Source organism: Hemicordylus capensis, chromosome 13 (assembly GCF_027244095.1).
Source record: "Hemicordylus capensis ecotype Gifberg chromosome 13, rHemCap1.1.pri, whole genome shotgun sequence".
Classification (NCBI taxonomy): domain Eukaryota; kingdom Metazoa; phylum Chordata; class Lepidosauria; order Squamata; family Cordylidae; genus Hemicordylus; species Hemicordylus capensis.
The window spans coordinates 733,871-749,640 of record NC_069669.1 but is presented as its reverse complement, the minus strand read 5'-3'; the positions used below and the strand labels follow the sequence as shown (position 1 = coordinate 749,640).

The following is a 15,770-nucleotide window of genomic DNA, read 5'->3' as shown; positions in this document are numbered from 1 at the left end:
AGCCAGGCTTGCTGGTCTCACTGGAAGTGGGGAGAGGGAAGGGCAGAGGGATGCAAGTCTGTCTGAGGAGTGCTCGGAGCTGCCACTTCCAGGAATGAAGGCAGCCAGCGCCCTTCAGGTTCCAGCCTGGTTTTTTCCGTCATACGGCCAGGATCGATGAGAAATGTTTTACGGGGTCTTTGGGTGGGCCAGGAGTGTTGTGCCTCTTTGAAAGCGAGCACTGGTATTGGCAAAATAAAAAGGCTATTTTCTGAGCTGACAGCTTTATATCAGCAACAGTAAAAAGGGGGAGAAGGCCAATTTGCCCCGGGCTATAAATATCAGAGAGGTCTCTTTAGCAACCTGTGTGGAATAAATCCCCACCTCCTTAGGGCCATTTTGAGAGCTCTGGGTGGACATTAATGTGGCACTAAAATGGGCAGATCCCCACCACCACCACCAATGCTCTTGTTAATTGCAGAAATGCCCATAAGATCTCTCTCTCTCTCTCTCTCTCTCTCTCTCTCTCTCTCTCTCTCTCTCTCAGGCATGCCCTCCAGCCTCAAAGGGGGCCGATTGGAGAGAGCCCCTTCAGAGAGACTGGAAGGGCTGCTTGCAGAGGCCAGGGAGTCCGTTGTCTTTACAAGCAAAACCTGCTAAAAAGCTCTTGTTGGCTCAGGGGTTTTGTGCGTGTGTTTGCAGGGCGGCGGCGGGGGGGGGGGGGGAGAGAATCACCCCCTTTGGAGAGAGGAGGGCTGCCTGCTGCATCAATTAAGAAAAGAGGAGTTTGTGTTGAGTGCAGCTGGGGCGCCAAAGTGGCTGGTGCTGATAGGAGCCTCGCAACCTTTCAAGGAACAAGGAGCAATTGTCACTCCTCGTTCACACAACGGACAGGAGCTGAATTACATTTTGCCAAGAACACGGACCCTGGAGGCACCGTGGCGTGGTGATCAAATGTGCACTGCAGCATCTGTCAAGGTCATTTCAAGGAATGGCACAGGGACCGCCTGCCTCCTGGGAGCCCTCCAAGGCTTCCTGTGGGGCTGTCCCAGCAGCGGCTCATCCTAACGAGCGGTGGGGGGGGGCACCCAAGGAGGCGTAGCCACCTCTGCTCCCTGGCAACAGCTCGAGTGACTCCCCTCTCTCTTCCCGACCCCGCCTGAGGGCCACGCTGCTGCCTGCGGGCTGCCCATCCAGCAGGTAGAGCTGCGTGTGGGCTCTCATTCGTGCTGCAGCAGAGTGGGGCGCTGGCGGGAGGAGGAGAGGCAGCCGTGCCCCTTTGGGTGCCCCCCTCATGAGGAGGAGCCGCTCCCGCTGTGGGGCTCCCCTCCCCGATCATTCCCCACTGGCAGGGCTCCACACACACACAGGCACCTGCAGACACTTCTGAGCCCAGTCAAGCCAACTAAGATGAGGTCTCCCTTTCTGAGGGGATCCCAGGCAAGTATCCTGTTCCCTGCCTAGTATTTTTATTACATTTGTATTCTGCCCCCTCCAAAAGGCTCGAGGCGGTGCACAAAACCTGCGACTCGATCGTGTAAAAACAATCACTACAAAGCCAAATAGACAGTTAAAAACCATTAAACAATGTTTTTAAAAGCCTGAAAGGCCAGAGTAAACAAATAGGTTTTACGTAGTCAGGGTGTTTGGGTCCAGGGTGAGGTCCAGGAGAGGAGAGCTGGTCTTGTAGGAGCAAGCAGGACTTGTCCCCTTAGCTAAGCAGGGTCCACCCTGGTTTGCATATGTATGGGAGACTTGATGCATGAGCACTGTAAGATATTCCCCTTATTAGGGGATGGAGCCACTCTGGGGAGAGCAGAAGGTTGCAGGTTCCCTCCCTGGCAGCATCTCCAAGATAGGGCTGAGAGAGAGATTCCTGCCTGCAACCTGGGAGAAGCCGCTGCCAGTCTGGGCAGACAATACTGAGCTAGATGGACCAAGGGTCTGACTCAGCATATGGCAGCTTCCTATGTCCCTGTGTCCCTATGTGATGGGCACGTCCCTTTGGGGCAAGGCTCCCCAGCATTGGCTCTCCAGATGTTGGTGGGCTTCAGCTCCCAACATCCAGCCACTGTGACTCTAAAGTGGCTCCTATGATAAGGTAAGGTAAAGTGTGCCATCAAGTCGATTTTGACTCCTGGTGCCCACACAGAGCCCTGTGGTTGTCTTTGGTAGACTACAGGAGGGGTTGACCATTGCCTCCTCCTGCGCGGTATGAGAGGATGCCTTTCAGCATCTTCCTATATTGCTGCTGCCCAATATAGTACCAGCGGGGATTTGAACTGGCAACCTTCTGCGTGTGAGCCAAGCATTTCCCCGCTGCTGCGCCACGTAAGGTGGCCTAGCCCAGAGCAAAAGGAAGAACTGTGTGTGCTCTGAAATGCCTCCCCTCCACACACAGACCCAATGCAGCCTTCAGCTCCCTGCCCAGCTAGAGAGCACTGACTTTGCCACGAAGGAAGCCTGTCCAGCCCAGTTCTGCTCCCTGACAAACCTCCAGGGGCGGGGGGAGGAGGGAGACTCCACCAGTGCTGAGCAGCCACTGGGAACCCCTCTCGGCTCGCCCTGGATGTTCCTGCCCGGCACCCAGATGGTGTCTTGTCTTAGGGACTGTGATGGGGGGTGATGCCCGCCTGGGCGCCTGCTGGGGGAGAAGGCACAGGGGGCGCCTGCTGTCCTCTGTGAGACATGCTGCTGTCAGATTCGGTGAGAGGAGACGAGCGTCTTTGAGACTCTCTTCTGGATATTTGGGTGACACGCAAAGCAAGTGGCTGCAGCATCCCCGCGTCCTGGTTCCCAAGGAAGATGCTGGGAGGAGCTCTTGGAAGAGCTCAGGGTGCCCCCCCCCACATGCCAGTTGCCCAGCTTTACAGTAACACGAATGAGACTCTGAGGTGCAATTTGTGCATGTTTTGTTGAAATGCTGGCTGCCCGCTCCGCCTGCCCTGGCCTCCGGTCCCATTTCTGCTCCAGGGTGGAGGCTGAGCTCTCCAACCTGAGCGAGTGGGCAACAAAATGGCAAATGCTGCTCGGGGTAAGTAAGCGCAAAGGGATGCACATTTGGGCAACCCAAACCCCAAACCCCCCAGGTTGGAGCTGTCGGTGACTGACCAGGATTGGAATCTTGGGCTTGTGGTGGACAACTCACTGGAAAGGTCCGCTCAGCAGCTGGGGAAAGGACACGCTCCATGTCAGGGATCTCTGGGAAGAGGTTTGGGAATGAAACTGCTGCACTGTCGCTGTGTCCTTTTGCAAATCAGTGGTGCAGCCACTTTTGGAGGACTGCTGGGTGTACAGTGCTGGCCCCCATCGCTCGAGACGGGGATTCTGGAACTGGGGGAGGTGCAGAAGAGGGGCTGCCTGAGCCCCTTCCAATCCTAGCCTGCCCCTCCAGGCTCCCAGCTGACAATCATGGGGGACTGAAGAGGTCTGACAATCTGCAAGTGTTTGCCTTCTTGAATAATTAATATATTTTTTAAAGCTTGCTGTTAAGTTGATTAAAAATGCAAATCTGTGTTTCTTTGCCAATGAAAGTTAAATACCGCGGCGGCCCCCTCCCGCCTGGGATGAGCGCTCTCTCTGCAGAGCCCAGTTTGGAAAGAGAGGCACAAACATGATGCTCAGCCCTTCCGAGGGAGCCACGCCCAGCACCCGCTGCTTCTGTGGCCGCTTTGATAAGAAGAGCCGCTCACTCGCCACTCAAGGAAAGCCGCTAATTTTGATTCCTCCTGGAGCAGACAGGGCCTTTGGTCGGCAGAGTCAAACACCGTCTGAGATGTTTGTGTGCTATTAATAGCTCCCTGCCTCGGCTTCCGAGGTACGGTCTGGCATCTGGGCACTCTCCAGGCGACCAAGCTGGCAGGTTGGGCCAGGTGGCTGCCGAGGGCCATGGCAGGAGGAGCCCGGTGGCCCAGGAGGGAACCCAGCCCTTCCGATCCTGCTCTGGGCAAACGATGATCAGCGAGAGGAGGGCTCTTGACGGGGCCCGCTGAGTGCAAACTGTCCGCGCGGAGCAGGCAACGTGTCACCGTGGGGTGGGCTTGTGTCTGTCCCCCCTCCAAGGCCCTCGGGCTTCCCACAGGCAGCTGGTGGGCGAGGACCACCCGAGAGAGAGCTTCCTGCCCAGATCCCCCTCCTCTGGCTGTAACCTGCAGGAAGCGTGATGGGACCACCAGGGGAGGGGGCCGGTGCTCAGTGCACGCAGGTGTCGCCAGGCAGAGTCCTCGCTTTTGTCCCTGACATTGAACCAGCTGGGGGTAGCAAATCGTCCTAAGGAGCAGCAAAGGAGGTGCAGCTGCCTCTGCTTCCTGGCAGCCTCGGGTAGCTTCTCTTCCTCCCGCCCTGCCTGCAGGCTGGCTCTACCTGACGAGTGGTCAGTCTGCACTCCGCTCCGCCTAAGGAATGGCCACCCACCTGAGCTGCTGCCGGAAACCAGAGGCCCTCCCTCCTGTGCCTCCTTTGCCGCCTCCCCGGCCAGCCCCGTAGGCCGAGCTGCTATTGCCAGCCAGTGGGAGGGGGCTGGGTGCAGCCGGAGCGGGGGCGGAGCCTGATCGTGGTGGGAGGAGCCTGTTGGAGACGCCTTCTCAGTAAACCAGTGTGATTTTGTTTTCCAAACTCCGAGCGACGCCATCCTCCCCCCGCCCCATGCATGTGGCTCATTCTGGACAGGTACGGTATTGCATGCAGCTGGCAGAGCAGCTCCACAAGTAATTCCCTGCTCATCCCATCCTCCTCCCCCAATTACTTGCCAAGCGGCCAGCTGACAGCTTCTCTGCCACGCGCCCCCCACCCTGCTGCCCGCCCCTCCATGACCCAACCCTCAGCGGCTGCCATCAGGGTCAGCCTTCTGCCAAAGGAATCAGAAGTATTTTGCATCGTTTCTTTTTGCTTTCTCTCATCTTGCTGCTCATTCTGGGAAACTTTGCCTGACCAAGGCGGGGGGCGGGGGGCGCAGCCAGCCGCATTCCGACTTCTGCATTGGGGGCTTTCTCTTTTTTTCATTTTGCCACCTACCATGAGTTCTTTTCTTCCCCTCTCATAGTGTGGACGGAATGCTGAAAACTTCGACCGGTTTTTCACCCGCCACCCACCTGTCTTAACACCACCTGACCAGGAAGTCATCAGGAACATTGACCAATCAGAATTCGAAGGATTTTCCTTTGTTAACTCTGAGTTTTTTAAGCCTGAAGTCAAGAGCTAAGTAGCCACTGTAGACCATCCTCCTCCTCCTCCTCCTCCTCCTCTGCCTCCTCACGTCCCCCTTACCATCCAGTCCTGGCTGCTGTTGTGACATCCTCCATTGCAAGCGTTGGCCGTCATGCTTTGAGTTTCTTTTGGGGTGACACTAGAATGACCATGCTTCAAAGCCCTGTGCAGCAGGAATCTCTCGGCCCTTCCTTCCCTCCCTCCTCAGGCACGTGGGTGAGAGCTGTGGCCGTGTCGTGCCCAGGGGTCCAAGGTCGCTTCGAGCTGGTGGCCTCCAGTGGTCTGGGTGGCTCACGGGGCTGGCAGAGAGCCCTTTCTCGCAAAAGCCGGCTGAGGACGCCCCCCGGGGGCTCCTGGCCTTGTGGCTTCGCTGCATGCCTCGTCCGGGTCCTGCAAGCTCCCTCCTCCACCCACCCTCTCGGCCAAGAGCGCACAAGGACTGGACGTGGTTGCCTTGGCACGGTGCACGGTGAAGCTTTTGCTTCCTGGCACGCATTGAGACTCTCTTTCTGTCCACAGTTGCTGCCCCCAAAGGGCTAGGGCAGACTGTGGGCTCTTCCACACATGTGGACGTCAGGTTAATGATATAATCTACAGATGAAATTTTTAAAAAGATATTTGCTTTTTATTTATTCAAGCAAATAAAGGTGCTGTATTTTTCCTGCAGCCTCGTGCAAATCCAGGCTGAACACAAGGACGGCCCATAGCTGTTTCTGCGGCAGCCAAAAAACTCACAGTCCCACCCGTTGCCACAGATGCTCTTGATGGGCAGCCTAGTGCAGGCTGGAGTTTCTCCAGGTGGCCTGGAGCCAACTTGGTGTGGATCAGCTCATAAAGCCCACTGGAGCCGGTGAGGCTCAGGAGGCAGAATACAGGCTGGAGCAGGGAGAATGGCCACCACTCACGGCAGAGAAGAGGGCCTCTTCTTCATCCACTCATGGAGGCAGAAGCGGGCTGGTCTCTGGCGCCTCCAGGAGCCGGTGAGGGGAAGCAAGCCCCTCTGCTCTGCTTGAGGTCCTGGAGAGATCAAGTCAGATCAGTCAGAATAGACCACTGTGGATTAGACGGATTAGATATTGTGGCAGTAAGCATGAATGGACCCCTTTGCTCAGCAGGGTCCACCCAGGTTTGCATTTGAATGGGAGACTCCATGTGTGAGCGTTGTGAGATCTTCCCCTGAGCGGATGGGGCCGCTCTGGGAAGAGCACCTGCCTGCTTGCATGCCGAAGGTTCCCAGTTCCCTCCCTGGCAGCATCTCCAAGATAGGGCTGAGAGAGACTCCTGCCTGCAACCTTGGAGAGGCTGCTGCCGGTCTGTGTAGACAATACTGAGCTAGATGGACCAATGGTCAGACTCTCTTTTCAGCAGCTTCCTATGTTCCTCCTCATCCCCAGCTGTGGGAGTCTTGGATCTGGATTGCAGCTGGGGATGCTGGGAGTTGTAGTCATCAACATCTGGGAATCCCTATTAGATTCCCAGATATTCTGCACCGTGATGACTCACGAGTAGACCCCCAACCAGGAGGCTGCAGGAAGCCTCCCGGCCTCAGGGTTCTCCCCAGAATGCCCCACGCAATCACGCAGGGTGCCCTGGCACAGTTCCAGGGGCCAGGCAACCCATCCCCACCGCCCCTACCGGCTCCGTGACAGAGCCGGTCACCGTGTGGGTGGTGGATCCAGCCCCCAGGGTGGGCTCCGTGCCTGTCTGCGGGGAGAGCAGCTCAAGTCCGTTCTCCCCACAGGAGTCCTGCAGGCTCTCCACACTGCGGATGTGGCTTGCAAGCAGAGGAGGTGATGGGGGTTCCTGGGGATGCTTTGAAGCCCATGGTCATCCTAGTCTCTATCACCCATGTCATGGCTTCTATGTTATTTTCTTAACAAACTTTTGTGGACTTCTTTCCTTAAAATTTGGTGGCGGGGGGGCGGGGGGGGAGTTGTTTGTCCAGTTGCCAAAATGACAAATTCCTTCTGTTCCACTGCGCTTTAAGTGTGTCAAAAACTGAGTATTTTACTAAAAATTAAGCTGATATTTAAAGTCCAAACAGTATTTGTGTAACTTGACTGAAACTGTAAAGTATTTTTGTCTCGACTAACCTTCTTCTGAGAATAACAGAGAATTGCCGCTGGAATTTTTAAGTTTTCTGTATTTCTGGCAGCCGTCCACCCATCAAAAGAAGGGGGGGCCCTTTTGAGACCCTGCCCGTCCATCCGTCTCTCCCTTTGTACTCTCCTCCACCTCATGTTTTGGGGCTGTTCACCTACCAGTTTGCTTTGAGTTGTTAATGTGCCAATTTCCCCCCCAGATACAATTATAAAATAAAAAGTAAGAAATCTTGCTTTGAGGAAACCTCAGTTTATTTGCAAAGAGGACCGAGGGAACACCCAAGTGATGTGTTGTGGGCAGTAGCGGCTGGTCCTAACGAGCCAGGGGGCACCCAAGGAGGCACGGCTGCCTCTGCTTCTCGCGGGGGGGGGGCTCCTCTCTCTCCCGCCCTGCCCAAGAGATGTGCTGCCTGCAGGCTGGGCCGTTTGTCTGGTAGAACGGCTCTGTTAACCACGCAGCTCTACCTGACGAATGGCAGCCTGAGGGCAGCATGGGAGAAAGAGGACCAACCCAAAGTACTGCTTGTTCAGCTGAGCTGCTGCTGGTTCGGGGATGACTGAAGGAAATAATTTGGAGGGGGGAGTTAATTCTCAAGCCAAAATCTCAACTCAGATGTGCTTGCAAAGTTTTATATAGTTCAAATCTGAAGACATTGCTATGTATGAATTCTCTTAAATGTGTAATTGTTGTAGAAATGCAGGCTCTAATCTATTGAACCTGGCAAGTGAAATCCTGAACTTGGTGAATTTGAAAATGTATCAACAAGACCTTAAGATTATTTTGTATAGAAATGCATGGCGACACCAGATTTCAAGTATAATATCTGAAAAGCCCCCAAACTGAAATTTCAGCTTTCAGATCCAGGTTTCAGAACCAGAAATGTTGCTGAATTTCACACTTGTGGAAAATTTCAGCCAAGTTTCTGGGAAGCTCTGAGTGGAAGGACCAACCAACTACTTAATGAGCAAAGCCACCTTCTTCTTCTTGCACAATCAGTCCCTAATGAAATGGGCTGGAAACCTGAAAGGCAGAGATTCCTTTAGGGCTCTGGACTCATGAGCAGCTTCTTAGAGAACCGAATTGACCCAAAGGTGCTGTATGCGAAACAGGCACGCTACAAGCGATGTGTGGAACCTACCTGGCTGCAATCCCTGCCCTTGGGGTACATCAGCCCACATCATCATAACGTTTTGACCACTTTGGGATGGATCCAGGTGGACCTTCTCTCCTCACTCCCGCGCCCCCAACCCGCGTTGACCTGTGCAGCAATTCTGAGTTGACAGTCAACTGGACTGGATTCACACAATGGGCTTCACAGTCAACACTAGTTAGGCAAGCTGTGGAAATCTGGGTGGTCCAATAAGCATTGTCCTTTGTGGAACCGATGGATTCCACATTCCTGCTCTGTAAGTGTCTGAACCAAGACGGAGGCATCCAGCAGCAGAAGACGGAGGCACATCCTTCTGCCGCCAAATCTTCAGGAATGTGCAGAGGACGAGAGCAGGCAGCTGGGGGGCCCATTTACCCAGTCCAGGGGCCTGTCGCCACTGAGTGGCTGCCTCCTCCTCCTCCTCCTCCTCCTCCTCCTGCAGCAAAGCAAAGCAAGCAGCCTTTCTCGGTGGGCTCTTCCAAGCCCTCCGCGGGGTTTTCTGGGAGAGGCTTCTTTGGCTGCCCACCCCCCCAAGCGCCTCTGCGTCAGGCAGCATGTGGCCACTGGGTGCGTGAGTCACCAGCAACCCACGGCTTCCCTCTGGGGGCATCTGGCACTGGGAGCAATTGGCAGCTTTTGTGAGGGAGAGAGACGCTTCGGCGCAATTAATCTCACGGCGGCGCCTCCAGATTCCGGAAAAGAGTTCGTTTGGAGGCCTGCTTCTGTAGGATGAATGGGAAGAGGGTGCGGAGTGGGGTGGGGGGGACCCTATGCAGGAGGCGGCCTCCTCAGGGCCATTCATGGAGAGGGGTGGCCCAGGAGCCCCCCCCTCCCTTCCTTCAGGAGCAGTCCCTGGGCCACTGGGTTCCCTGAGCAGTCTCTTGGCATCCTTTTCGTTGCAGCCTGAAGTTTGGGGCCAGGCAGGGTTCCCTCCAAGAGGGATTCCCAGATGTTGTGGACTACAACTCCCAGAATCCCCAAGCAAGGGCTATTGCAGCTGGGAGTTGTAGTCACCGACATCTGGGGATCCCTGATAGAGGGACCACTGTTTGGGACCCACAGCTGGCTTTTGGGGTTTGGATATAGCTTGTCCCCCTGGCTTTGCCTGTTTCTTAAGGGCGGCCCAGTTGCCCAGGAGGGGTCTTCAGTTGTTGCCAGCAGCAGCTCTTCCTTGAGAGCCAGGGGAGCACCGAGGAGGCGCAGCGGCCTCTGCTTCCCAGCAACAGCTCAGGTGCCCCCCCTCCCCGCCCCCTCCCAGAGCTGCGCTGCCTGCAGGCTGGCTGTGTGTCAGGGAGAGCTGTGCGCTTCACCATGCAGCTCTGCCGGATGAATGGCCAGCCTGCAGGCAGGCAGCATGGGGGAGCGGGGAGCCGCCCAGACCCTCCTTGGGAAACCGAGGCGGCTGGGTCTCCTTTGGCGTGCCCCAGCTCCTCCGGGTGAGCTGCTACTGATTGCTGCATAGCTGTGTTAGATTCCTCGTGTCCACCTGGCCTTCCCCAAGTAAAAGAAGCACACAGCAGCTTATGATAAAGGCAAATGCAGGCAGGAAAAGCTAGGCAAAATACGGAGCACGCTACCATGTCGTACAGAAGCAGCTGCTGCTGTGAGAGAACAAGGCAGGGGAGGGGGCCTAGAAGACCCCAAGCCGGCCAGCCTGGCTGAGAAGCCACCCTCCACGCAGGTGTCCGTGGGAAGAGCGTCCTGTCTCTGCCGTGGCGTCTGCTGGTGGCCCAAATGTCCCTGCTCGCTGCTCAACAAGCAAAGGGAGATAATTGCACAGCCGCATGGCGTCGATTAGCTGGTTAGATTAGTCCATGGAGGCACGTCGATGGTTTTGAAGGAGCTGCAGATATTAAATGGCTTTAAATCATCGTAAGGACGGCAGAAGGCAAGTGCTGTCGGAGAAGAGACCTTGCCCTTGGTGTGTGAAGGAGGCCTCCGGTGGGCCTCATCCGGAAACAAAGGGCGCTTTTACCTCCTGCAGCCGTGGCCGTTGGCTGCATGCGCTCGTGGAGCTTCTCTCGTGGGATGCCCTCCTTGCTTCTCCCCGAGTCAGGCATCTGCTGGGATAGGGAAGCTGGAGAGCTCACCACCAGCTTCTCGGACCTGCACTGGGTGGAGGGGAGTCTCCCAGATCCAAGCCAGCCCTCCATCTTCTGGGCCACACTGGACGTCTGGGGAGGCCAGCAGCAAGGTCAGCCTCCAGAGTGGGTGTCGCAGAGTGGCTGCCAAAGGCCCTCCCAAGGGCCCGCTGCGGATCCTCGAGGCCCCCTCTCTGCCCACGACTTCAGGGGTGGCCTCCTGGTAGCCTCTCCTCCGTAAAGAGGCAGGTGGGGCTGTGCTGCCTGGGAGGGGGGCCTGGCGGCTGAGCGGCTCTCTGGCCTCCCCACGCACAGCAAGCAGACCGGCTGCATCCTCACTCCAAGGCACCATGGAGCTGTCGGAGGAGGAGGAGGAGGAGGAGGCATCCATCATCATGGAGACGGAGATGGGAGGCAGGAGGCTCTTGGCAGGCGCGCGTGAAGCTCTGCTTCCACCCCCACCCTTCCCAGCTTCTGCTCTCCTCCACACTAGGCAAGCGTGTGTGTGTGTGCGTGTGCCAAAGCTGCCCAGGTGGCTTCCTGGTAGCAGCCCAGGTGGCTCCTCTCCTGGCTGCACGGCCTGCAGGCTGGCCATTCATCAGATAGAGCAGCACAGTTAACCACCTGCAGGCAGCAGAGCTCTTGGGTGGGGCAGGAAGTGGGAGAGGACCCCACCCCGAGCTGCTGCTGCTGGGAAGCAGAGGCAGCTGAGCCTCCTTTGGAGATCGTCAGCCTCCCATAGAAACAGCGGTTTGGACCCTCCTTAGCTGGAGGCCTGACATTTGTTGCACGTCTTGAATTGGAAGGAAGCCTCTCCCCCGCCCCCTCCAAAAGGTGAAACTCCATACCTTTCCCAGGAGAGACCGGTTTGCTGTCTCAGTGAGGTGAAATCCCCTGTGCTGCTTGGCACACTGAAGCTTAGCCGGCAGTCAAGGCACCAGGCCTTTCTCCTGCCCCCATCCCACTGCAGTGAAAGGGAGCCACACAAGAGCCCTTCTGTGTCCAACAAGCTCTGCCCAAAGCCCCTTTGGAATGCAGATGGTGCCATTTGCCTCCGCTCCAAGGAGGTGTTCTGAACCTTCCAGGGGGAACCATAGCTCTGGGGTAGAGCAATGCTTCGCCCGAAGACGGAGCCCTGGCACCTCCAGCTACAAGGAGGCCAGAGAGACTAGCAGGTGACAGGATAGCCCACTTTCTGCTTGAGAGCTGGCCAGAAGAGACAGCCCTGGGCTACGTGCACCTGTGGCCTGCCTTGGCAGAAGGCATTTCCATCCCACCCTCTTGGTGGTGCTTTAGGAGATGTTTGCCCAGAGGCATTTCCTAACTTTGTATTACAAATCTGTGTCTTGGTGAAGCTCTTGCATGATACTCCACATTTATGTCTTGATCTGATTTGCAACATTAACGGTACTAGATGCAAGAGACTTTTGGTTTGTAACCTTTCTGACCCCTCTAGGTAGCAGCTTTCTCCGGGCATTCAGTAGCATTCCAGGTGGACACATGTCCTTCCTCTGTGCTGCTCTCTGTCACTTTGCTGTCCCGCAAATATACTCCCGGGATAAATGCTGCCACTACCTGAATGTGTCTCCTTTAATGCCAGCTCCTGCCCAAGAACTTTGGAAAGTCAGAAACCTCTTAGGCCTTGAGCCAGACAGAAAGTTTGTCTGCACACAGACATTAGCTTGAGCTTGGCTTTCAGTGGTTCTCAGGGTGCCAAACTCTTTTGGTTTTATTAACGCATTATCTTTTAATAATATAAATAATGCAATACAATGGTTGTTATGCATGTCTATAGGGGTCTCATACATGTCTGCAGACACCTGTATGCACACATACAATGTAATGTTTGAACTGGGCATCAATAAAATTGCAGCGGCTTGGGCTGTGAAAAGCACTAACTCCGGGGGTGGGCTGTAAAAGATCTTTTCAGGGTCCAGCAGTGACTGCTGCTGCTGCTGAACAAGGCACTGAGAGAACCCCTCGGTGGTTGCACTGTGGTGTGTGCACCTGGATCATGACTCTTGGCTAGGATGCTGAGGGGTCCATGTCTTGTGGGGTGGGGGAGGGAGGGAGAGTCCACTCTATCCCAGGGATTCATGGCAGTCTGTGGGCATGATGTTGGCTACTTGGAGGCTTTTGAGGCTGGTGTGATTCAAGCAGCTGCCTGGCTGGGATTTCATTGGCTTATCCCTTCTGTGTTTAATTTTGTGCTTTCCGTCCAACAGAAAGACAAACGTGATACTTCCAACTTCGATAAAGAGTTCACGAGGCAGCCAGTGGAACTCACACCCACAGACAAACTCTTCATCATGAACTTGGACCAGAATGAGTTTGCGGGATTCTCCTACACTAACCCTGAGTTTGTCATTCATGTCTAGGCAACATGGCAAATGTTCCCGCCTTTGTCTTTACAGGTCTGAACTCCAGATTGCCTTGTATATAGTCTTGACACTAGTCTTCCGGGGTTAATGGTGCATCTATTCATACATCCACATGCCCTCATAGGAAAAGAGGTGCCCTCTTGTCTTAGGTGGTTGTTCCTGTGTGTGTACAAATGGCTAGCTTGATCCATACATCCGTTGTGTGTGTGTGTGTGTGTGTGCGATATATATATATATATATATATATATATATATATATATATATATATATATATATATATATTCATTCACACACATATATGTATTGAGTTTGTTCTTGGAGTCATCAGCCAAGAGGTAGCATTGCTAGACCCTCCAACCAACCAGTGGCTCCCAATAGAGTTTTGAAACATGTCCGAGTATTGTCTCAAAATGCCAAATTGACTACAGTCTTTGTAATTTTCAAATTTCTCTGAAACGGAGATGCAGATGTTTCTTGTCTTCTTGGAATGCTAAGCATGGTCGATATTCTCAACGGTTGTGCCGCAGCTTCTCAACGACTGTGATCTTGTCTTAAAAGAACATTCTTTCTCTGTTCAAGTCTGGACTAGACCAAGTCAACCCGTTGGTGTGAAGAATTGCTTCCTAGACTCGCCTCTCTTGAAATCTGCAGTGAATCTGTCTTCCCCTCTAGTTTACTGTGAACGCATTTTAGAACAATCATCCGTATACAGGCAGAGGACTTCAGTAAGGGGTTTCTGTTCCAGTTCTTGTAATTTGAAGCAAATTTTTGTAAGCAAAGCAAGAGATAATAACAATAATAATAATGAGGCAGCATTTTTAAATCACTGGGACAGTTTGCAGTTTTAATGGTGCTGTTTGAGGAATTCCATTTTTTAAACAAACTCTTGGAAGTGATAGGTTCTGGAGGAACTGCTAGCATTCAGCCAAGGCACAGCCGCCCAGGTGAGATTGGTGTATGGTTTAGAAATGGCAGCTGTGCCCACAAGAGGAAGGAAATCCTGGAGAGGCTTGCTTCTGATGGGTGGGACTTCTCCTCTGTTATGATCTGGATATTAATGTGATTGATTTCTCCCAGCATTTTGGCTTCCTGTTTCCAGGCCTTGCTCTTTTCTCAATTAGTAATACAAAACCATGTGTATAATTTTTTTAAGAACACAGAATGTTATTTTAAAAATTCTGCTGGTATTTTTAATCAACAGTTTCAGCATCCTCCTCATGGCTGGAAGAGAGAGGGTGCCGACTGGGAGAGCAGAGCCAGGAGAGATGGACTTTCATTGGGGATGAAGCCGGTTAGGGTTGGGGGCAGGAGGTGCTGGGGGTGGGGGTGGGTTCTTCATGAGTTGCAGCCTGTGTGCAAGCACGGAGTGTCCCCGATTACACTTGCCAGCTGTTTTTCTGGACTGGGCTTCCAATCTGCAAAGGGATCTAAAATCAGATGGATAGATGGATGGATCGATAGACAAATAGACAGGCAGACAGAAAGACAGGCAGGCAGATAGGTACAAAGGACAGGAGATTAGGACGGGTGTGCTTTTTTCTAAATAAGCGCTGGGGGACAGGTGTCGGTTAGCACATCAGCATGTGGGATGGGGCCCTGATCCTTTGTCCCTGCTATAGCCCTGATCTGTATCAGAGACCGCCCTTGGCTGCTGTTTCCCCCCCTTGGGGCCCAGGGGGTGGGGGGGCAGCTGGTTTGCAACTGGGGGCAGGGGCATGCTGTTGAAGCCTCCCTCTCCCTCTCTCTCTCTCTCTCTCTCACACACACACACACACCATAACTCTGATTTAAAACAACAACAACAACAAGCACATCTGCTATCATGAACGCCACACTTCTTCACAGAGCATACAATTCAGCCCTTGGTTTCCAGGGCATCTTTTCAAGCGATCCGTCCTGGAGGGAAGCGTCCGATTCACGAGTGAGACTCCCCCACACCTCCATATAGAAGATGGAAAGAAGCGAATGCCGGCTTCTTTGAGGTCTCTGACCCACTTCCTTGCTCTTCAGGCTAGACCAGAGTTGGCCAAGCTGAAGCACTCTGAGCTGTTGGACTACAACACCCATCATCCTCAGCCACAATTTGTTGTGGCTAGGGAGGATGGGAGTTGTGGTCCAACAACAGCTGAAGGCCAACCCTGGACCAGACAGGGTCTCCCCATCAGGACTGGCACGGACAGGTCTGCTTTCCTCCTCTTCTTCTGTACTCCTGAGCAAGTGCTGTAGAAGGAGAGAAATAAAACTGCAAATTGTACCAGCTGAAAAGAGAGTTGCTATTATGAGAAGTTTTGCATTGGGCTAAGATTGGGGTAGGTTCTGCTGTCATTTCAGTGACATGATGTTATTTTCTATGACTCCAGTGTTTCTGCCCAAGGCCGCCTTAAACCCTTCTGTGGACACGTCATTGAGTTTCCAAGCATGTACCTTTCTTTCAAATATATTGCTATGGAGTTAAGACGGCTGTGCAGCCAAGTGACTCTTTCCTGTCTGTGCTTGCTTTCACATGCAAATGTCCACCCTCTGAAGCCCAGAGCCGGCTTCCTGGCCTTGGAGATGCCCCTTCAAGGCTCCTCTGTGGTTCAGCCCCCTGGTCAGTGGCAATCAGCCTCCTTTTCAACCAGGTTGCTGGACTAGAAGAGGATCAAGGGCTGCACAGATCCTCCTTGACTGCACCAAGTTTCTTGAGACCAGCTTTGAACACCAGTGCAGGTCTGGTGGTGGCATAGGGACCCAGGATTCAGTTCAGAGAGTGGCCAGTGCAAACCTGGCCTTTTGCATCAGGGTTGGGCTCTCATTTCCTGGACTGTGCCCAGAAGGCTTCAGTAGCACGCGCGCACACACACGCGCACACAGAGCTCAGGTGACAGCTC

At 54.1% G+C, this 15,770-nt stretch overlaps 1 protein-coding gene across 2 annotated transcripts in view; it reads left to right on the top strand.

The window, feature by feature from the left end:
* The window catches only part of PRKCB (protein kinase C beta), a 126,122-nt gene extending 110,767 nt beyond the window's left edge, over window positions 1-15,355 (top strand). The window contains exon 17 of one of the 2 annotated variants that reach the window (XM_053276102.1): window positions 12,744-15,355. In XM_053276102.1, the coding sequence (XP_053132077.1) occupies window positions 12,744-12,896 (153 nt within the window). In that variant the 3' untranslated portion in view covers window positions 12,897-15,355. Of the gene's footprint in view, window positions 1-5,020; window positions 7,520-12,743 lie in introns of those variants that run through there. The other variant, XM_053276101.1, reaches the window with a different exon arrangement.
* The last annotated feature ends 415 nt before the right edge of the window (window positions 15,356-15,770 follow it).